The sequence below is a fragment of the Crotalus tigris genome, unplaced genomic scaffold, assembly GCF_016545835.1.
Source record: "Crotalus tigris isolate CLP2741 ecotype Arizona unplaced genomic scaffold, ASM1654583v1 scf7180000017952.28453644438:3035480, whole genome shotgun sequence".
In the NCBI taxonomy this organism is placed as follows: domain Eukaryota; kingdom Metazoa; phylum Chordata; class Lepidosauria; order Squamata; family Viperidae; genus Crotalus; species Crotalus tigris.
In genome coordinates, this window is record NW_024096741.1 from 1402971 (window position 1) to 1426324 (window position 23354).

The 23354-nt window shown below is 36.5% G+C and overlaps 1 protein-coding gene and 1 long non-coding RNA gene across 2 annotated transcripts in view; one reads left to right on the plus strand and one right to left on the minus strand.

Moving 5' to 3' along the window:
• The window catches only part of LOC120308859, a 41408-nt gene extending 23232 nt beyond the window's left edge, over window positions 1–18176 (plus strand). Inside the window, exons 4-5 of the long non-coding RNA XR_005556940.1 lie at window positions 9912–9988; window positions 16558–18176. This is a non-coding gene — a long non-coding RNA (uncharacterized LOC120308859). The remainder of the gene's footprint in view (window positions 1–9911; window positions 9989–16557) is intronic.
• On the minus strand, window positions 1024–23175 carry ATP6V0D2 (ATPase H+ transporting V0 subunit d2). Its single transcript, XM_039345457.1, has 8 exons — window positions 22754–23175; window positions 14739–14910; window positions 10471–10649; window positions 8227–8306; window positions 7504–7581; window positions 4925–5101; window positions 3354–3431; window positions 1024–2365 (listed from the first exon to the last, which is right to left on the minus strand). Exons 1-8 carry the CDS (start codon window positions 22881–22883, stop codon window positions 2204–2206), a joined length of 1056 nt encoding a protein of 351 aa, XP_039201391.1. The 5' UTR covers window positions 22884–23175; the 3' UTR covers window positions 1024–2203.
• Between the last annotated feature and the right edge of the window lie 179 nt (window positions 23176–23354).

Sequence of the window (23354 nt, forward strand, 5' to 3'; positions counted from 1 at the left end):
CATCACTGATTGACATTTGTTAGAACCAGCTGTGATATTAAATGCATTTTGAAAAATGCAATACAACTTGTTGGAAGTGCAGACTGTAATATTTACATCCAACTCATAGCCAGTTTAGCTTTTTTCTCTGGTGTTCTGACCCACAGGAAAACCACTTATCTGAAGTTGCTATTTTGAATTGGAAGAAAGTTCTTCATTATCATTTTGATAGTTATTTGATATATCAGATCATGCTACTTTAAAAAAAAAGACTAGATGAATTGAATCTCACTTATAGTTTAACCTTCAATACCCCAAGTGCCTAGTTATTGCTTCATATTTCTATATATATGGGGTTTTCAAAGAAAATACCTTAATACACATAGATAGAAAATATTGTTCGGAGATCACACAATAAATTCTGAACTGATCTATTGGAATATGATTTCTATCCACAATTGATGATTTAATGATACTCATAGTTTAATTAAGCATAGCCATCCACTAGTAAATAAAAGAAGGGCAGTAAGTCTAACTATTCCTTCCTTTTCACAAGAGTTAATATTAGATAGGTTTAGATATTAGATAAGATTAGATAGGTTTCTCCTTATATATTCAAAAGGCTCTCTGGATCAAATTGAGGGCATTTTTGTCCCAGAAAACCCAAACAAATCTACAATTATACTCCAAACATTCTATGTACTATTAAGTATTAAACAGGAAGTATGAATATGTATATTAAAAAGAAACCAATAAGAAGCAAAACTATTCCATTAAATATCTTTGCATTTTTATTCAAAGGTAATATATATGTAAATAAAAATGTAAATGTTCATTTGTTCAAAATCTTAAATCTCCGAAAGTTCGTCACCGATTGCTTTGAAATTTTGACACAAGGTTGCATTTGAATACGTGTGTGTTTTTATATACCTATGTTATATAGATGTCACACCTGTGACAGGTAAAAACATGCTTTTTTAAAAAACAGCGCCATCTGTTGGGCATAAAAGCAACACACGCTATGATTTCAGACAATCTCTATATCTGCACAGACAATGGAACAACAAAAAATATTGTATACCCACAAGCATTTTGAAATTAAACATATTACAAACGTGTGCTTTCTCTTTTCTTTCTTTTCCATTTAACCAGACTGAGCCACAGCAACACGTGGCTGGGTAACAGCTAGTAATGAATAAAAATGCAAAGAAGGCACATAAGTCACCTTATCACTGCAATATGTGATAATTTTAAACAGCCAAACTGATTTCTATCTAATGACTAAATTATGATGCATTCCAGAAAAAGGCCCATTTAACCTAATTTAGGCATTAGATAGAAATCAGTTTGGCTGTTTAAAATTATCACATATTGCAGTTTTGCACTAAGTGGATAAATGTTTGTGCTGCTCATTAAGGAGATAGCAAGTTTTCAATAGTGTTACACAACTCCTGATAACTCCTGATCATGAACCCCAAAAAGGATCAAATTTGGTACAATGTTGCATAAAATAAAGCCAGATCTTAAAATAATGTCTGTGATATAATAGAAATTACATCCATCTTGACATAATACAGAAGGCTATGATAAGGTGACTTGTGTGCCTTTGCTTACTCTCCAACTGAGAAGTGTTCATGGAGTGAAATCAGAAAAGTCAATATAGCAGCCATAATGATGTGATTGATAGTATACCTGTTTATTATGTGCATCACATATAGGACACACATTAAAACACCCAGAGCTTCAGTTGCACCACTCAGCCACCATTTTCAATTTCTTGACCACACCTGCATAAACCTTTGCCCCAGCTGCTAATTGTTCACAAGCCTCTCCAGTTTAAAGTACAATCTCAACTGATTTTTATTTATCATTAAGTCATACGTGTCTTGAAAATCTCTTCAAGTGGAGCATGCCTTTATATGGAAAAACATATTGACAACCCTTTAAATGGATGATTGCTTTTTATGAAGTAGGATATTTGAAACATCCTAATCACAAGCTTTTGTATTCACTTTACTTTTGTTGTAATATAATAACTGAAAATTGCTCAAATCATGCCATGAGTTGTTTCATCTGAGCAGATCTAACGCAGGAACAACCAAATGCTACTTTCTAAGACAATTTTTTCCTAATGGCCAAATATGTAAACAGACTAGTTATTTTTTGAGGAATAATTTAGTAAAGAACCATTAAACAATGACAAAAGGCACCACTAACAATCAATTTAGAATATAGGGATGTAGTTGTTAATCTTTGTTCTGTGCCTTTGAGAAATGCATTCAGCAATCCATACAATATTTCTGTTTTCTTGTTCCTTCAGTTTAACATAGGAATAAAAGACTCCAAAATGAAATTGATTGTTGAATGCCAGCACATTCATTTTTACCTGTACAAAAGGAGAAATGCATTATTTTTTTTTAAAAAAAGGACAACTGATTACCTGTAAATCATGTCTTCAAAAGAGCCTTACAAATGGCAGTAAATCTAAACGGATTTTCTTTTTGCTTTGCTCAGTAAAAAGCTGGCCTGAAGTTTAACCATATCTGAGCATTTGTGGCAATGCTTCAAATAGCTCACAGGATCATCAAAAAGAAACATCCACTCACAGAACGGGCAACAAGGGCAAGATTGTCAAAAGCAGCATTGTGGTATTGTGCCACTGGCTCCAGGCCTTTTCTATATGCATTATGACATTATATCTGTCCTATAGGGTGTAATTTATGGCATATCATTCTGATGAAAGAAGACAAGTTCTTATGTATGCCACTTACCACAAAGGTTAAAAAAATTTTTTTTATTAGAAGCAAGAAAGTTTGTGAATTTTAGAACAAAGCCCACCTCAGCCTTTGAGTCAATGTCACAAAAGTCCACACGGCAAAAGAGGACGGGTATTACATTAAAGGCTTAATGTATTAAAATTAAAGAAATGAATTATTAGTGTTATAACTTTGCGTTCATTTTATTATATTCATGAAACATGGACTTTCACACAAGATTACAGTGATTTCAAATGCTTCATGTCTCAGTCAATTCTCAGAATTTAAAATAAAGTAAATTAAGGTTTCTGTGAAGAAAATCAAATGAGCCCAGAGTCACCTTGTAGGGGGAGATGGGCAGCATAATAGATAGATAGATGACAGACAGACAGACAGACAGAAAGTAAGCAACCTGTTCTGTTGGTCACATAGGGACATGCAGAGACCATCTTACAATGCACATCTTCCAACCTACTAATCTAGGAAGTCATTTCCCAGTCTTGGGTACATCCACAACACATAATGTCTGTTGGGAGGCCCACGAAACAAAATGTCTCAGAGTACATTGAAAAGAAAGAGTTTGGGAAGACAGTGTTTGAGAACAGGATCAAATCTTACCTCAAGCTCAAAAAAAGCATCTTCTAAGGTTTTGTCACCTGTGCCACCTCCAACCATTTCAAAGCAAGCCTTGTATTCCTGAAAGCACAAGCAGCCACCAAATATTCTGTAAAACATTTAATTGCTTCTTTTTGTTTATAAGTGATCTTGGTAAATCAATTCTTTAAAGCATAATTCTACATATGTTTTATAAATTGCAAAACATGTTCCCTTCCTCTCTCTTTCTCTCCTTTCTTAAAATACTTCTTCAGGGAAAGTTTATAGAGGCCAGCAGTTCTAGTATCTCAGAGCTGCTCAGTCATTATAAACATAATCCAGCTAGGTGGATTGCTGGCCTGACTCATTTTAATGTGTGCACAATTAATCTTTTATGACAACATCATTACATGGACTGGGTTCACACATCATGCTAACCTATATAGTATGCTTGGTTTGGTTTTGATTTAATATATTGCATAAATCCAGCTAACATGATGATCCAGCTAACATGATGAACCATGCTTATAGTCAGGGTGTTATATGATCCCAAATAATTCTGATTTATTCAAGACATTAAGATGTATAACCTAGCTTAATGTCAAGTTTAACCTTCAGCATCAATTAATGGACATACAGTAGCAGAGAAATACAGCCATGTGAAATAAATTTGTCTTGCGGCTATATCTTTACTACATCATTTTATTAAATGATTTTGATAATTTGTAATTTTATGAGAGATCATACAAATAGAAAAATGAAATCTTAAGCTAAAAACATACTTTCTCTATTCCATAAAATAGAAATTTCTTTTCTTTGAAGCCACTATACATAAGTATTCTTACATTATGTTCAAATAACTAGCTCTTATAATCAGGTTCCAAGTGTTCAACAGTTGGTTGAAATAGAAAGCAGTACATATTTTCCTCTGAAAGCAGGACACCTATCCTCATTTTTTAAAATTTTCTTCTAACCTAGGATCCTAGAATGACTATTTATAGGATTTGGGGTTAATTCCTGTTTGCTGTGAAAACATGAAAAGAAAAATAACCTGAGTGTTATTCTTCAAGAAAAAAAATTAAAATGGTGGAAAGGCTATCAATAGGCCTCTTGAAGTGTCAGAGTTCTGGAAGCTTTATCAGAATTATATCTTGCCTTTAGCTTAATAGCTTAAAGTGGCAGGAAAGGTCAATAGCATCAAAATGCAGGCACAACTGGTGATCAAAACCCTGTCCCTATTTCATGAGCTGCATGTTAAGAAGAAGTGTGGCCTCAATCACCCAGTTGCATCCACTATTTTGACGCTTTTCTCCCCTGGATGTCCCCTTCCACTGTCCTCCCCTCAATTATATACTAATTCCATTATAACATCAACGGGTTTTAATAATCATATTTCATATCTCAGAAAAGCAACAACTACAAATGGAAATGGAAATAGCATCTCCACCATTGGCCAGAGAGCTCCATGCAGTTCCTTTAATGAAGCAGGTTCAATGTTATCCCTTTGTTTTGTTTAGAATCTGGTACACCACATATACCCTAAAATGGTATAGATAGAATATGCTTTCATCAGGCACAATTTGGAAATTACATACAGCATAGTAGTCTGCCACACCCTTCACTTGCTCATAATCCTCAGTCTTGGCGAGCATATCTAAGCCTTCTGGATACAGTTTGCCACAAGTTGGATACAGCTTCTGTCTGTCCTCTCTGCTTAGTTCTGTTCCAAATGAATTAATTGTGATAATAAATGCCCGCCGGTCAGCTTCAAACTGAATAAAATAAAGCATATGACAATTTTACATATTTTTTAAAGAATCATTCATAAATGCATAACTGTTACACTTAGTATTAATAATCCACTGAAGTCCTCTCTGTCTTTTGACAATGTTGATAAAAAAAACAGTTATAAGATTTTTCACCTGATTAAGATTTTTCACCTGCCCTTTAATTAATAATATAAAAGTTAAGTAAACACCTTTTCCAACCAACTGGGAACTTACATTATTTCCTAATAATGTACTGTATTCCAAAGGAAGAATTAAAAGAGCACAAATAAAATTAGTTCTGTGCAGAAATATCTGGATTTTTAACCAGTGAAATATTTCAAACCTTACTTATTAAAAAGAAATCAGTAGATTGTGTACTACAAAAGTGAATAACTTTTATGCAATCTTTAATTCTGGCTGCTTATGCCAAGGAGAGATGTCAACAAAACTATAAGAGAAGGAAGAGAATCCAGTGATGGATTGCTGATGGTTGAGTTTTTCTCAGTTTTTCAGTTTTCCAAATCTTTTTGATTTGAACTTTTGATCAATATCTCACTTTTCCATTCAGATTTTTTTTTAATTCCATTCCTATATGAGTTTGAAACTTTTTTAAAAAAACATATGTATGTATTTTTACACACTGTTCCAAACACGTTATTTGCAATTTTATTTAATATTACATTTTTATATATTTCTTTTTCCAAGCAACTCCCTCTTAATATAATGCATTCTTGTATGTTTGTTTCATTAATAAATTCATTTTTGTGCAACCTCTTCTGTTTAATAGATATACATTAATGTGGATTCACATAGACTATGTTCACAGGATACTAAATTATAGGATCAACAATACCATGAGTTCTATTTCCTGTTAGTTAAATCCATGTTCCTTCTGGCTGCATTGGACAATTGAATAGGATGTATGCAGTTCAGTTCAGGAAGTGATAAATGCTTCTTTGGAAAAGATTATTATGCTACCACATTGAAAAAGACAGTGTGGGTTCTCTTCTGAAGAGACCTAAAGGTTATTCAGAAAGTAATGGGACTCAGCTGTAGAGAAACCTAGAAGAAATAAATTATCTGGAACTATTCTGGTCAGATTTAGGTTCTTTTGTAGGATAGAAATAGCACCAGTTGCTCAAATGATAACTTTTCTCGGAATGTGGATAGAAGAAGTAGGTTGCATGGTTAGCACAAGTGGGAAAAAACTCCCAGTAAAAAAGCTGAATTGGCTTTTATGGCAGTAAACTTTAATGCATAACTATTGTTAGATAATTGACAGGTCTTATGATTTTATCTATAATACAGTGGAAGAAAAAAATATCAGCCAAAGTGGAATTTTTAATTTTTAACCTGACAAAGAAGACAGTTTAAGTAAAATGCAATTAAAAGGATCACTAAAAAATTAAAGAAGTAGCAAATAGCCTAGCCACATTAGTGCTGGAGACATAACAGATCCATTTTCACATGCAAAGAACACCAAAGAAACCATTGATGACAGCTAAAGTAAACTAATTAAATACAGATTGGTGGATAGAAAGTGAAGAAAAATACACTTACCTTTAATTAAAACTATGGAAGCAAATATATTTTATTACTTTTCTAGCCTCAAATTTCTTTTCAGGACTGTGTGTGTGTGTGTGTGTGTGTGTGTGTGTGTGTGTGTGTGTGTTGGGTAAATATAGATTTGGGATATCTGTGTTTAATAATTTAATAATAATCCGTTACCTTATCTAATTTAATCAGGATACCTAGAAAATCTAAAATAATTCAAGCCTATTTTTAAGGAAATTTATCTCTGCTATGTGTGCTATTACAATAATTGAATATACCAATGCAAAAGTATGCTGCATGCTGTGACTTAAAAATGGTTCCAGTCATCAAGATACAAAAAAGATGCTGAGACCCTAGAAAAAGGGCAAAGAAGAGCAACAAATATGATAAGGGGTCTGGAGGCTAAACCATATAATGAATGATTGAGAGAACTAGGTATGTCTAATAAAGAGAAAGCTTAGGAGAGACCTGATAGCAGTCTTCCAGTACCTGAGAGGCTGTCACAGAAGAAGACAGAGTCAACTTATTCTCAAAGCTACCTGAGGGCATTATAAAAAGTCACAGGTGGAAAATCATTAAAGAAAGATTCAACTTAGAACTAAGAAGAAATTTCCTAACACAACATTTAATCAGTGGAACAGCTTGCCTGTGGAAGTTGTGGATGCTCCATCACTGGAGGCTTCAGGAACAGCCTGGACAACCATTTGTCTGGAATGGTATAGGCTCTCCTGCCATGGGCAGGAAGTTGGACAAGAAGACCTCCAAGGTTCCTTCCAACCCTATTATTCTACGTTCTAGGATGGCTATGATAACAGATGTGATCTGATGAAGAAATATTACATTTTTCTTACCTCTAAAATAGGACACATTATATCTGCTGTAGTGCCACCTTCTTTTTTGCAGAATGCATAAAAGGCCTCAAGATAGGACTAAAAAAATAGAACAGAAAAATCATACATTTATTTGAAAAACCCTCTTTGAAAAATCAGAGATAGGATTTAACTGGAGTTATTAATTTTGATACGACTCCAGGATAATGGGAGAAATATTGGGATGACTTCTGCAACCTCATGCAAAAATGTAAGTTCACTAAACTTAGAGGGGCTTAGATATGAGCAAACCTGTATAAATTAGCCCCCAGAAAAAAAATATTGATACCTTCTGCATAGTTAGATGTACAATCTTCTATTATACAATTATTATTTTTCTATTGGCAACAGAGAGATTTGAAAGCTTCCATTTAAACATTATAGAGTAGTCAGAAAGATATGTTACAGAGTAGACAAAAGACATATTCATTCTGTTTTCTCCACATGTCATTTGCATCTGAACTTGCCTAAATTCTATATGTTGAATCCTATTCCTGAACAAAATGGTTTTGTGTGTGACAGATAATACCATAAAGTAGAACTGAAGTCACAAAGTACTTTTGTTTTTTTGCCACTGCCATTAATATATACATCCATCTTATTTGTACTTAATCTTTTATTGATATTTAGTGATAAATCTGCCATTTATTTTAAATCTTAATTTGCACAGATTTCTCTACATAATAGAATTCAAGTGGGGTTTACCTTGTACAGTTTGTTGCGCATGAGTTCAATATTCATTTCATCCAGGTCATTTTCAGATACACAATCTTGAAAAAAATCAGCTGTAGAGAATAATATTTAAAGTATATACCAAATTTCAAAAAAAAATCATTTATTACATTTTTAAACGGATGTTCAAATGCTAAGCAGTTTTTCTAACTATGAGAAAATAGAAGAGAATATAGGAAAAGTAACATGATTGTGGAACAATGTTAGTGTTAAATTCTCAGAAGAATTGTGACAAAATTAAAATGGTAAATGCTTTCTGAAATGCCATTCTGAAATACTAGTTCACTATGGGTGGCTCTTGTTGTTGTTGATCACATTGTTATAAGGAAAGTGATAAGTTTTATAGTGGCTGGGGTGTTGGCAGCACAGTGCCAATTCCAGAAACAGCATCTGAATATAGTTGTCTTTAAGAAACCAGACCATCCTCAAATGCTGATTATTATTGTGGAATAGGTTAAGAAAAGTGATAGAAAAGTTTTCAAGTTCCGTGACTGGTATATCAGATTTAAAATCTTGGAGAACTATCGTTGTTAGAGTACCTTCTCAAATTGCAACCTCCAGATGTATGGTTTTAAATTCTGAGAATTATTAGCAATAAATATGCTAGCTAAGACACTGGGAGAAGCGCCTGATTTCAGAAGGGTACCCTTACTGTAGACTGTAGTGATCTGAGTCAGTTGAAAGTAACTTTGGTTCATATGTCACCAAACTCACACAGAGACCTACTTAGATTGCAAATATGTATGTCCCTCTCTTGCACAGAAAACCAAATTATCACGATGGAGCTGTAGGAAATCTGAGAGTGTTAAAAGTTCTGTGTGACTGAAGGGAAGGGAAGGGAGGAGAAGGGAAGGGAAGGGAAAGGAAAGGAATACATACTGTCTCACCCTTTTTCCTAATTATTTTGTGTCAACAGAGATTTGAAGGGGGATGCACATCTATAGCTTTGCTCTTTCCAAATGTCACTGTGGGTTGAACTTATGTTACTTAAGATTAAGTTTTCTCTCCAGGAAGATACAACACATTCTGCAAAGAGTAGTTAAAATGTTAATGCAAAATATTTCTCTCTGAAGCATTATAAGAGTTTCATTCTTTGCAAAGGTCATGGTTGCTTGCAAAGCTGTTCCTGTGCATGCACACACTTCCATAGGACAGCCAGCAAAGAAACAAAACTGTGTATGGATATATAAATGGAGAAACTGTGAATGGCTTTCAAAGCAGCCACATAAGCCTTTGCAAAGGCTCTGACTCTAAGAGAGAAGACTTAAGCATCTTTGGTGGCTTAATATGGCTGTTAGAAGAAATTGATGAAACTGAAATAAGTGACATAACCTTTGCAGTAATGAGTTTGACTGTCCGGTGTAAGTCAATCTGCGAAGGCACCCTTTAAATAATGTTAATTAGGTTCTTATCACCTTAAAATAAGATCAGTAAATCTATTTCCCAAAGTGCTTTCTATATATTGGATGTACCAGAGAATTTTCAGATTGTTTGCAATACCCTAGCCATTGGAGATTGGAATATTAACTCGTATAGTTTGAATTCATTTTATTATTGCTGGATCAATTACTGTTGATTAAAGGAGCATATATTTCTCTTGGCTGTCTCTCTTAAATTTGGAATTATTTAAGACATTAATAATTTCCCACTTTTTTCAGGTATGGCATTGATTAAAAGAACCATCATATAACATGGAAAGGATGATGATCTGCAGCAATGGACTGTTGGTATATAGGTGGGTGGTTTTATTTAATTGATTTAATTAATTTAATTTAATTTATTTAATTTTATTTTGACAGAGAGGTAAGAAAGAAGACATTCCTCAATACTATCATGAAATTTTTGGTTGAAAACTTTTTTCCAGACTGTTTTTCTTTTTTTCCCTTTACTCCTAATTTTATTTTATTTTTATTATTATTAATTTTGCGAGTATATTATATTGTTAATACTATTCTATTCATTTTTTGTGATTTAGTATAATAAAAGATGTATAAAAAGCAAACATTCATACAAAATGGTTTAGCATGTGATCTACTTAGCTAAAGGATATGTTAAAAACTATTTAATATTTATGACTTCCCAATACTAAAACAATATGTGAGCAGTAATCACCAAGTAAATTAGAGCATAACAAGTTATGTTCATTTTGATGGGCCACATGTTTTTTTAAAGGAAGATGATATAATAGGAAATCTATGAAAAGATTAAGTGACGTACCTAATGGTGTGTCCACCAAGATTGCATTGAAGAGATCTGCAGGGTTTGGAGCAATGCTGACAGCTTCCATTTGCTCAAAGTTGCCCAAAGGATGGCACTTAAGAACCAATTCATCTATGGGTCTTTGGCGCAATGTACCAGTAACGAGGAGAATCACATTATCAATCATATAGCTATACCTAGTATGACAAGATAACATCAGTCAAAGATTGTATTGCGTTCTCTGAAAAAATATTTTAAAATCCAAGAGTCAGATTAATGTTAAATCTAATATCTTGGGCCTTGTAGCAGAATTTTAATTTTCCTCTTAGCAGGGATCATATGATAAAATGGAAATGAGAATTTTTTTCAGAATGCATGCTACATTAAACAAAATGACAGTATCATCTAAAAGGAATCTATTTTGCAGAGTGTTGCAAATTGAGAGCTGGGGAAGGTCCAACTCTTTTCACATTTAATTATCTACATGTGGATTTTGTGATCCTCATTCTTCCTCATCTCTCTATCAGCCATTCTGAAATTTATAACCTCCAAATATTTTGGACCCCATCTCTTACCAATCTTGGCCATAGCAGCTGAGCTGCCGATACTTGGAAAGCAACAGGCCTGGGAAGAGAATGTTACTTTATATTGATAAATAGGAGACACATGCTACTGACTCTTTAAGTCACATAGAAGTGTATTTGAAAACATATCTCTGCCCTTCTTCTTCTGTGGGTGATAAGTCATTTGGGTTAAATATTTAATTTTTCCTCTTAAAGTTTAATTAATACATGTTATAGAGAAGATATACGCAAACTTTCCTGTTTTTACATAAAACAAGGAAGTTAGATTGGTGACATCAGGAACTTAATATAATATTCTAAGAAATGAATTATCAATTGAAATTCATTTATTTAATTGTAGTATTATATACTGCTGGCTCCCAAACAGATTCTCAGCAGGTTACAAAAATACACATAAAATCTACTCCCACTAAAGCAGAACACCAAGTCCAAGTTACATTGGCATACTAGTAAGCAAATATTAAAACACGTAGGATATTTTAATTTATACATCTCACCTTTGTTATATTAACTCAAAGTGATGAACATATCCAACACAGCTTCCTTCTCCTATTTTCATATAACAACAATCTTGTGAGGGGGTTGGGCTGAGAGAGAGTGACTTGCCCAAGATCACCCAGCTGAATTTCATGTTGAAAGTAAGACTTATGGCCTCCGACTTTCTAACCTGATATCTTAATAGCCATTAAAGTCTCCAGTTTGTCTGCCTTTGAGGATAATACCACTCAAATCTCCAGGAGTAGGACATTTTACAGATATGGAGCATGTACCAAGAAACACCATGTTGCTTTCCATTGATTTGTTCCCGGAGTGGCAGAGGTGGGGATGAGGGAAAGAGATCTGTCTGAATTACAGCTCAGGGCAAATGCACTGGATGGAACAATTCTACTTGAACCAGACAGACTTGTTACTAACTACCCATGTTCCAACCATAAAGAGCTTTATACATTAAAAACAATCTTTGAACTGTACTGCTGGCTTCTAGTTTGTCTTCCAGGGCAATTGCTTGCAGAACTCTTTGTAGTAATCAATAGATTATGTTTCTGATTCAGAATGATAAAACACAGCAATTGGTTCAGGCATAAAATCATAATTAATAGTTGAGTAAAAAAGAAACGGTACTTCAAACAAAAGAAGGAAATCTATTATTACTATGGTGTTAAAGGTAAAGATTTCCTCTGTCCAGTCATGTCCAATTCTAGGGAGTAGTGCTCATCTCCGTTTCTTAGCTAAGGGAGCCAGCATCGTCCTAAGACTTTTCTATGATCATATGGCCACCATGACTATAAGCCAAGGCAACCAGAATGCTATTATCTTCCCAGCAAAGTGGTACCTGTATCTACTCGCATTTGCTTTCGAACTATTAAGTGGCAGGACCTGGGGAGCTCACCCCATCGCACAGCACTTGGGACTTGAATCCAGATTGTTAACTTTCCAGCTGACAAGTTCAGCGTCTTTAACCGCTGAGCCACCATGCCCCCTACTATGGTTAAAAGATAAGTATTTGAATGTATCAGTGAGGTTGGCATAATGATTAAGGTACCAGGCTAGAAACAAGGAGCCTGTGAGTTCTAGTCCTGCCTTAGGCCAAAAGCCAGCTGTTTGACCTTGGGCCAGTCAATCTCAGCTTTAAGAAGCAGGCAATGACAAACCACTTCTGAAATTTTTACCAAGAAAACTACAGGGAGTAGTCCAGACTGTTGCTGGAAGTCAACAAAGGGACAAAAATATTTACATATTTACTGCAATCAGAAAAAATCCATTACTAACAAATAGCTTGTCAGTGTTTTGAGCCTCCACATTAGTGTATTAAATTATCCTACCAAGTAATTTCTATTGCTTTTCTTTGAATGAGCATTGCATCACTCTCTGTCGCATAAAATACATATTTTTGGACAGCAGTCATTTATTTCAATGGAGTTTGAATGTGCTCAACATGCTCCATTTCTATTTAAATTTATTCAGAATGCATAGAATTTGTTAACCACACAACAACAACAGCAACAGAAACTATAGGAATCATTTGCTATCAATTTATTTCCTTTAAAGTATGCAAACATTATCACTTATATAAGAATTATTTTTCCATACATATATTAGACTCATGACAGATTTTGCTTTGATAGAATCAGAAGGGGGTTAAAAGGTCACTCTTTCTTGATAGGCATTCTCAGCAAAGGGACCACGTTGGATAGCAATTCATGAGGCAGACTAAGTTATGTTGTTGCCTAAGAGATAATGACAGATAACTCCCAGTCTCCAATCTAAGTGCATGTTACTCAGTCAGTCATTCTGACATTTGAGGGAAACAAAAAACCTTCTGTGCTGTAAAGATGTAGCAATAATGAACAGAGCTAACACATAATTGTTCTTTTATGAAAATCCAAATTAGCTGCCTAAGGGAAATGGTTAGGCTAAAATCAGTCACATTATTTTTCAAAGAAAGGTCTTAGAATGAATTGGCTTCATCTCTGGATCTGTTAACTTAAATAAATAAATAAGAAAACAATCAGACATTTTAGAAGTTTCTTTCAAGATTGCCATATCTCCCAGAATTCTTGTGGGTGCATAGCATCATCCCACATACAACTCATAGTAAAAATCTAAGATAAAGGCACCCTGATTTGAATTTGGTGATTGCATCCAGGCAGATTTCTTGGCAATGTTATGGACATGTCTTCCCTTTGTCTTCTTCAACACTGTGGCTAGCTTTTTACTTTCAGTCTATCCAACAGCCATGGAATTCCTAGGTGGTTCTCCAATCAAGTGATTTACTAAGGCTGATTCTACTTAGTTTCCAGCATCTCAAAGCAACTTTGCCAAATGAAAGAGGAACAAGATCTAATTTGCATGTTTAATTTTTAGATGCAAATTATTAATTAGTATATGTTCATAATCTCCAAATACTCAGAGCAATGATACAAAAAATGGTAAATAATTCTTCTAAAAATTAATATTTGCATGATAAAAACATGACATATTAAATAATTTAACTCAATTTAAAGTGGAATAGCGAGTAGTAAATGTTAATAATCAAATACCACCATCCCTGCTTAATCCCCAAACATACTGAATACTGTTCTACTTGGTTAGCTAAATGTTATACTTCTTAATTGGGTCGTAACCTTGTATTATGTAAAAGTGCCATGTCAGGTACCCAGAACATTACAGTAATGTAAGGATTAAGTATCCCTACTTCAATCCACGGTGCCAATGCCTGGCATAAAAGAGCAAATTTGTTGGCCTTTAGCTCCTTTTGAGTTCTTGTTACTACTGCAAAGGCAAAGGCTAAGGCAACCATGTGAATGCTTATAGGGCATATAGTAAAACTTGCTCACAATGTTTCCTGGCATGCTGTCTAGATGCTACAGGGTGTTTCTTAACCTTAGCAACTTAAGTTGGGTGGACTTCAACTCTCAGAATGTTGGCTGGGGAATTCTGGAAGTTGAAGTCCACTTATCTTAAAATTGCTAAGGTTGAGAAACACTGGCCTAAAGAGTAAGAATAATAGCACCTCAATGTTATTGTGAATGCTCCAAGAGGTATTGGGTGATTGGTTGTCCTTGCATTTGAATTTGCCCCCAAGCCCTGGGAGCAACATAGGATAAGAGCATTATGAGAAATTTAAATGAAAGTGAGACCCAACCACTTAATACTACCCAGAATGTGAATAATGATAAGGATGGTGGTAACTTCACTTACGTAACATAATTTAGAAAAGTTGAAAGTGGCTCAAAGGCGTGATTTCTAAAATACTGAAATTCTGTCAGCAGTTTGAATTTTAGTTTATCATCAATTGTAGAGACGGTGAGAGGGCCGGTTTCATTGGCCAAGAAGTTTCCATAATCGGTGGTTTGTAAGTGTAACTTCAGATCTAAAATAGAATTGAAAAGATAATAACAATAAATTCATTGTTTTCAAAGGAATGAAGTGACAAATCATACCGATTTCCCATTTCAATGACATGTATACAGGTGCACACAATATTTTATTTTTTAAACACTTCCTAGATATAAGCATCTCAAAACAATAATCATCATGATACCTTAAAGTACTATAATATCTTATTCAATAACAAATATAATATATTCATTAAAAAGCAGTGGGAAGAATTCTTTTCATGTTTTATATTAGGAAGGCCTGGGTGAAGAATATATTTTCAACAGACAGTTTAAAGATCATATAGTAGGCATTTTGGGATAGGGGAACATTCCAGAGTGTGAATGTTCCTGTGTTTTAATCTCCAATCTGGCTGTCAAGCCCTACGGGGCTTGCCATCTGGTGGTGGGCGCTCCACCAGCCAGCTGAGCAGCGCAGATCAGCTGGCGGCCACCCAAAGCAGGCTCCGACGCCCTATCTTCCAGCCAGTCAACAATGCAGCCGTGGAAGCCGGTGCCGGGTGCCTCGCCAGCCAACTGAGTGGGGGAAGGCTTGCGGCCGCCCAACACAAGCCCTGACCTCCTGCCTCCCAGCCGGCCACCATAGAGAGTGCGGAAGCTGGTACCGGGTGCCTCGCCAGCCAGCTGAACTATGGAAGGCTGCCAAGCCAAGTCAGCACAGCGGCTAGCCAGACTCTTCATACAACACGTCTACCGTTTGCATGGAGTGCCGCGACGAATAATCTCAGATCGAGGGGTGCCGTTCACGGCTCAATTCTGGCGTACATTCCTCCAACTGGTAGGGTCGTCCCAAGGCCTCAGCTCCGCTTATCACCCTTGTACCAATGGGGCTGCAGAACGAGCAAATGCCATGATAGAACGGTACCTGCGTAGCTATGTCACCTTCCAACAAACGGACTGGGTAGACCTATTGCCGTTTGCTGAGGTGGCGTACAATAATACAGTTCATAGCAGTACCGGGTTCACCCTTTTTCAAGTGGTGAACGGAGTGGAGTTTGTGCCCATCCCAGAATGATCCAAGGAAACAGATGGCGTACACACACCCCGGGCATGGATGACATGAGTGACAGGGCTGTGGGGGTATATAAAGAAAGCTCTAACACAAGCCAAAGCAGCAGCTAAGACACAGGCTGATAAAAAGAGGGCCGACCATAGGCCTTTTAGAGTGGGGGACTGGGTGTATCTCTCTACAAAATACCTTCGCCTACAGTTTCTAGTAAGAAGTTAGGGCCAAAGTATATGGGCCCATTCCCAATAGTGCAGGTAATCAATCCGGTAACTGTGCGGTTACAGTTGTCTCCGTTGCTAGGAAAGGTACATCCCGTGTTCCATGGCAGTTTACTGAAACTGGGGGCACAGAACCCCGGTAGGTAGTAAGGGCCCAGGGCCAGTCACCGGATCAGAGTATGAGGTACAGGGGGTGGTCGATTCACGGGTATGGCATGGTTGACTGCAATACCTCATACAGTGGAAAGGATATCCCCTTTCAGAGGCTTCCTGGGTGGGGGTGGCGGATGTCCATGCTCCTCGGCTCATACAAGCATTCCATCGGCAGTATCCAGAAAAGCCAGGAGGCACGAGGTGTGGACAGGTGCACTCACCATATCCATTTTACCTTTCAGGTGAAGACGTGGTAGAGGGGGCCGCATGTCAAGCCCTACGGGGCTTGCCATCCGGTGGTGGGCGCTCCGCCAGCCAGCTGAGCAGCGCGGATCAGCTGGCGGCCACCCGAAGCAGGCTCCGGCGCCCTATCTTCCAGCCAGTCAACAATGCAGCCACGGAAGCCGGTGCCGGGCGCCTTGCCAGCCAGCTGAGCGGCGGAAGGCTGCGGCCGCCCGAAACAAGCCTTGACCTCCTGCCTCCCAGCCGGCCACCGTAGGGACTACGGAAGCTGGTGCCGGGTGCCCCACCAGCCGGCTGAGCAGCGGAGGTCCAGCAGCTGCCCGAAGTAAGCCCCACCGCCCTGCCCCCCTGCCGGCCACCATAGAGGCTGGGGCCAGAAGGGCCACCATCCACCTAACCATTGAACACCGGCAGCCCGACCATGAGACCACCTACATCCCTCCTGACACTCTCAAGCAAAGCCAGCTGGACAGCGGAGGCCAACAGGCCAGCAGAGGGAGTGGGTTACAACAAAGACTGCTCTCTATAGAGAACTGCAAGGCACACAAGTACTTACTAGAGTCAGAGGAGCCGAAACGCGAGGCAGAAGCAGACAGCCATGCCTTGGCCGGACAGACAGGGAAACAAGGGGGCAGAGTTTTCTGGAAGGAGGGTCTGGGTCAAACATGTAATTTTATGCAAGCAGCTAGGCGGGTGGTGGTTTCTGGGTGGAGGGTGGGGTTTTGGGTGTGGTATCACTATAAGAAGCAATGGGAGCAATCCACTCCCAGTGCTGACTTTGTTTGTTAGGCATTAATAAACTTAACTTGCACTACGTTCCTGTGTTCCTGGTTTCTTCAGTCGGGACCACAATGGACCTAGATTTGACACTGGCTACAAATCATAATTTGTTTAGAGATTACAAATCTGGATCTGAAATTAATTTTGAAGCTATTTTCCAAATCACAGTTGGCACAAACAATAGCTTCTGTTGAATTCAAAAGATAAAAGTCTAAGTCAGAAATTAGAGAATGTATAACCAAACCAAGATAAATAATTTATTAGACATGTTGCTCTCTGAAAGCAGAAGATGCTCTTGGCCTCACATCTTGGTTTACAAAAGCCTGCATCCTAGCTAAAGAAAACTAGATAGAAATGTTATTCTTTGAATAAGCCAGCAAAACCTACCTGCTATGGCACTCAGAATTTCTCCTCAAAATAGGGCTATCAGATATAAACTGCCACTAGATTGTAGCAATGATAAATTCTAACTCAGATGTCATGGTTATCTGGAATTATGCAGCTCACATCTGGTATTCCAGATTAAATATATAAGGGGCAATCATTCAGACTGAATTTAAATAATTTAATAATAGTTGACATTGAGTTAAATTTCAATTAACTGCAATTTATATACTATCCACTTACTTAACTTGATTCAACTCCCTTTTGGGATAATAGACCTTGCGTGCCCAAAATGATCTAGTGCAGGGGTGTCAAACTTTCAGCCCTCAGGCTGGATGCGTCACGTGGAATCTGCACCCACCCCAGCTCCGGCAAGGGGAAAAAAAAAGCATGATATGTTGCAACACGTCACGTGACGCAGTGAGTTTGACAACCCTGATCTAGTGCAGATTTCTTGACTGCTCCTGGAGGTTGGACTGCAGGGACCAACTCCTTTAATTGTTCCCAATATTCCAAATTGGAATTATTATATGGAATTGTATTTGCCATTAAAGTGCTAACCAATATAAATCCAGATATTGGGTATGGAGCAATTGTTTTGTTGTTATTGTTGTTGTTACTACTACTACTATTACTACAGTTTCACTACTCATTTATTCCCTAAGCAGTAAAAATTTTATAGCAGATTTTATAGGAACATTTCAAAAAGAAAACTATGAACATCTTGATTTAAAAAAATAAATAAATCACAGCTGTATACATCAAAAGCAACCAGGTGGGGAAATCTAGTTCAAAGAAATGCATCAATCTGTAGATGTAAGAAGACCAGAGTAAAGTACTGCAAAGCTTCTGTCATGTTGAGTCACACAACATTGTATCATGTCAGTACACCATATGTAGTTTATAAGTGAAGATTTCTTTCAGAGCACACTTTGAGTGCGAGCTTAATTAATATGTTTCAAAATGTTTAGGCTTCAGGAATGCAGTAAACAATAATCATCTTGCATGCCTTCTTTTATTTCTATCAATTCCTACATAATTTCTAGAAACTAACTTCTTCAATTCCAGGAGCAGTAACTTCCTCTTTCCATTACAATGAGGTTGAAAGCTCAAGCTCCTTAGTATCATTCTCATAATGATGGATGTTGTTTGAGTGGGTGTGTTTTTCTAAGAAAAATCAAAACTTTTGGAAGTACATTTTAGTAGGAAGGAAGACAGAGAGAATAATTGTATGCTAAATAAATCAGAAAAATGTACCTCAGAGGTGAAGATGGAGTTGGAGATGTGTGAAGAGATCGGGCTACTAGATTTATGCTGTAAATATCCAGACAGCTGTGAATGACAGCAACATGTTTTCTGTATGTCTTTATTGATATCTAGCATCATGCAGTCTTTCAAGGTTAAATCTAGTAGTCACTCTATGTCTGCTTAGGTTAAAGCCTGCCAATATAAACTAATCAGGGTTGTATGATAAACAAAGGGCTGCAGAATTAAAAACAGTGATCTGTTGCTAAAACATTGTGAATATTATAGCTTTACCTGCAGTAAAAGGGTGAGATGTCAAATAATCAGAGGCCTTGGCCCTGCTATTTGCTCCCTAATTTATTTTCTTTCTTTTCTTTTTTTAGATAGAAAATGTACATAGATGAAACTCTAAATGCAAAATTTACGTGGAATTAATCAATTCTCAGACTTCCCTGAAGAATTCAGAAAGATCAGGATCCAAAAATATCTTATAATGACCTCAAAACATGAACATGTTGCTGTAATCAAGTGATTCTAATTGCATTGGAAATTTTAAATAATGGATAAATATATCAGGCATAATTCATCTCTAGTAATTTTTAGTCATGCACATGATCACATGAAATAAATTAGTAGCAATTCCTGACTTCTTCTTTTAAGCTGTTACATTTGTAGTAATTATTCTGGAATTGCTTTATGTTCATCTATGGATCATACAGATCCTCTATTCTAGTTTCATTTGGAAGTACTGTATGTAGCCCACCAATAGTTTAGTGTAGACATTTTATTGCTATCTATTTTTTAAAAAAATGTTTATCTTTTACTTAAAAATGTTTATCTTTTATAAAATATTCATATTGTTTTGCCTAGGAAGGTCAATGGATTTTAATTGAGCTTACTCTTATTTCTGAGCTCAGAAATGGGCAATTTTTTATGGTCAAGAGGCATAATAAACTTTTTTTTTTTTGAGTGATCAAGTGCCACAATGAGTAGTAAAATGCTGTGAAATGAACAGGAGCAGAATTTTACAGAGGATTTGGATAATGGAAGAATTTGCTCCATTAAAAAACTTATTAAGCCTATTTTAAAGATTAGATAGAATGTTTTCTGTGTAAATATTGTCACAAACTATTTCATCAGTTTTCAGCTTTTGCAGTCAGAAACAGCAATAAGACCACAAAAATAGAATTTGGAGGCACATAATCACATACAGTTAAGATTTTTGACAGTTAATGATGTAAATATAAAACAAAACAATCAAGTATAATAAAAGCATATAATCCTAAACCAAAGACTCTGAAAACTTTCCATAGTAACTCACTGGTTTCTAGTCAAGGTATCTAAAATATGTAAGTAAACTCAAAAAGATTTTTCACAAGGTATGAAACACAAATTTAAAATGCTGTTCCACATTCTTTCTATCTCAGAAATGTGCTAAAATCATTAACTTTAATGAGACCTTTTGAATCCATTAATAATTATGTGAACAGTTAGTTTTAATTAATCATCAGCCCATCTTTCTACCTAACAATAATAATTTATATTTTATTTTCATTAGTTTGAATGTTTAGTGGATAGAAATCAGAGCTATTTAAAATAATATATAGTAAAAGCTAAGACCTCATTCATGTTTTACCACTATGAAGAAGTTTCATTTCTTTATAGCCTTTTACTACTTTATTAAGCATGCTAAAATATATGATATAAAGTAATCTAGTATAGAAAGAGAATTTTGCATCTATAATAATGATGATGATGATGATGATGATGATAATAATAATAATAATAATAATAATAATAATAATAATAATAATAAAAGTTGGAAGAGACCTTGGAGGTCATGTAGTCCAACCCCCTGCTCAGGAAGGAAACCCTATACCATTTCAGACAAATGGCTGTCCAGTCTCTTCTCAAAAACTTCCAGTGTTGGAGCATTCCCCGCTTCTGGAGGCAGGTTGTTCCACTGGTTAATTGTTCTGACTGTCAGGAAGTTTCTCCTTAGTTCTAGGTTGCTTCTCTCCTTGATTAGTTTCCATCCGTTGCTTCTTGTCCTGCCTTCAGGCGCTTTGGAAAATAGCTTCACTCCCTCTTCTTTGTGCAGCCCCTGAGATATTGGAACACTGCTATCATGTCCCCCCTCGTCCTTCTCTTCGTTAAACTAGACATACCAAATTCCAGCAACTGATCCTTATATGCTTTAGCCTCCAGTCCCCTAATCATCTTTGTTGCTTTTCTCTGTACTCTTTCTAGATACTCAACGTCTTTTTTACATCTAGTGACCAAAATTGGATGCAGTATGCCAAGTATGACCTTACCAAGGCATTGTAAAGTCGTATTAATATTTCTCCAATATAGCTTTTGCCTCTTTCCCATTGCCATCTAATGTCTAAAGATTATCAATGCTCTCACATTCTTTATAACATAAATTTTTTATAGAATAAAACAGGTCACCCCTTACCAGTAACTACAGTAGATGATACTTATTCATTCTACTTCTAAGATTATCACTAGTAAAGCTAAAGTGATTGAAAATCAGAACTAAAGTGAACCAAAAATCTGAGAGTCAACTAATTACTTTATATATATACACACACATCTATTGTAGCTTCTCTTATAAATCTAACCCTAATTCTATAAATCTGCTGCAGCTTCAAGACATCCTAAAGTGTAGCCAAAAATTTTAACAGAGAAATGTTTATGCTTGTGAATTCAAAAACATAGTCCTAAAATTCTACTTCTGCTTGTTTCAGGTAACGTCTTCATATAGGTAATGGATGTGGCTACTAGTATGATTAAATATTAGACTATTTGTTGTTGTTAATTGCAAAGTCGTGTCCGACCCATCGCGACCCCATGAACAATGTTCCTCCAGGTCTTCCTATCCTCTACCATCTTCTGGAGTCCATTTAAGTTCACACCTACTGCTTTAGTGACTCCATCCAGCCATCTCATTCTCTGTCATCCCATTCTTCTATTGCCCTCAATCTTTCCCACCATTAGGCCCTTCTCCAGTGAGTCCTTCCTTCTCATTATAGAATACAGTATATATCATCATTATTATTAGAACTGCATAACAGCAGCACAATTCTGGTAGAAGTCATAACATAACCAAAAAAGCTTACCAACTTTTTTCTCAAAGTGATTTTTGCCTATATCCTAGCTGAGATCTAAAGATCCCTTTGAAAGATAACCCCAGATTTTAATTTTGCTAACTCCAGTGATATATCCAACATTCTTTTATCAAAGTTTTATCTAATGCCAAGATAAGGATCTTTTCCTCTCTTTAAGAGAGACAACAATATAATTCTGCACGACATGGGGCCAGGTTATTTACAGAACCATCTTTGTCCCATTGTATCAGCCTGTACCTCCCAGTTAGGCAGGGAAGTTATGTTGCAGACCCCATCAATTAAAGAACTCCAACTGACGGGGTCCAGGAAGAGGGCCTCCTCTGCCATTGCCCCCACCCTATGGAATATTCTGTCCCCAGAAGTGAGGCAAGCCTCCATGCTCCTGGCCTTCCGAAAAGGAACAGGCATGGCTTTTTGGCCTCTGTGGAAAGCCCAAAGAAGCATGCAGCTATGAGGTTATTTAGTCCCCTCCTTTGTCTTTTAATTAATTTTAATCTCTTGCCTCCTTTTAAATTATTATATATACTGTTACATATTTTAACATTTTACTATACAGTGCCCAGCATCGCTTTTTGAGGAAGGTGGACAGTACAGAAATGAGATGATAGATAGATCCCAAAGCCATAGCACTGAACTTCATTGTAACCCAACTTACCTTCCAGAGTTTCGCACTGGGCTAAGTTAACATAATCGGAAGCTTTCAAGATTCCAGCTTTAAAGCCTCGGACCAGTCCTTCTAGATAACCATGATCCACATTGAAATAAAATTCTGAGTAGCCTGTCATAATGGAACTCTCCCCTTGTTTAGAAGCTCCTGAGTTTTGTGTTTCTCTTCAGTAGATGATCATCAGAAGGAGCTAGAACTGGTTGGGGTTTAGAGTGAATTCTTTCTTCCTGTTTCATTGTTTCCAATACAAACTAGCTGTGGTTTTCAGTGCTTACACAACATGAACTTACCAGACAGAATTCTAATTTTTTCCTAGAAGAACTGGACACTTCCCTGAATAAGGGAAATCTTCATGAGACAAAGCAAGGAAGCTGTACATTTTTCAAAAATAGATTGGCTCTATCTAACAAGAGTTCTAAAGATTGTGTGCAATGTAGTGCTTCAAAATCTAACTAAATCTGTGTACTCCTACTCCTACTTAAATCTTTGTGTCTGTAACCTTTAACTGGTGAAATGGTGCATCATAGGGCAAAATTTGTCAACAAAGATGCTTCAAATGGGCTAAATTTGAGAAAGAGCAAGGAGGAAG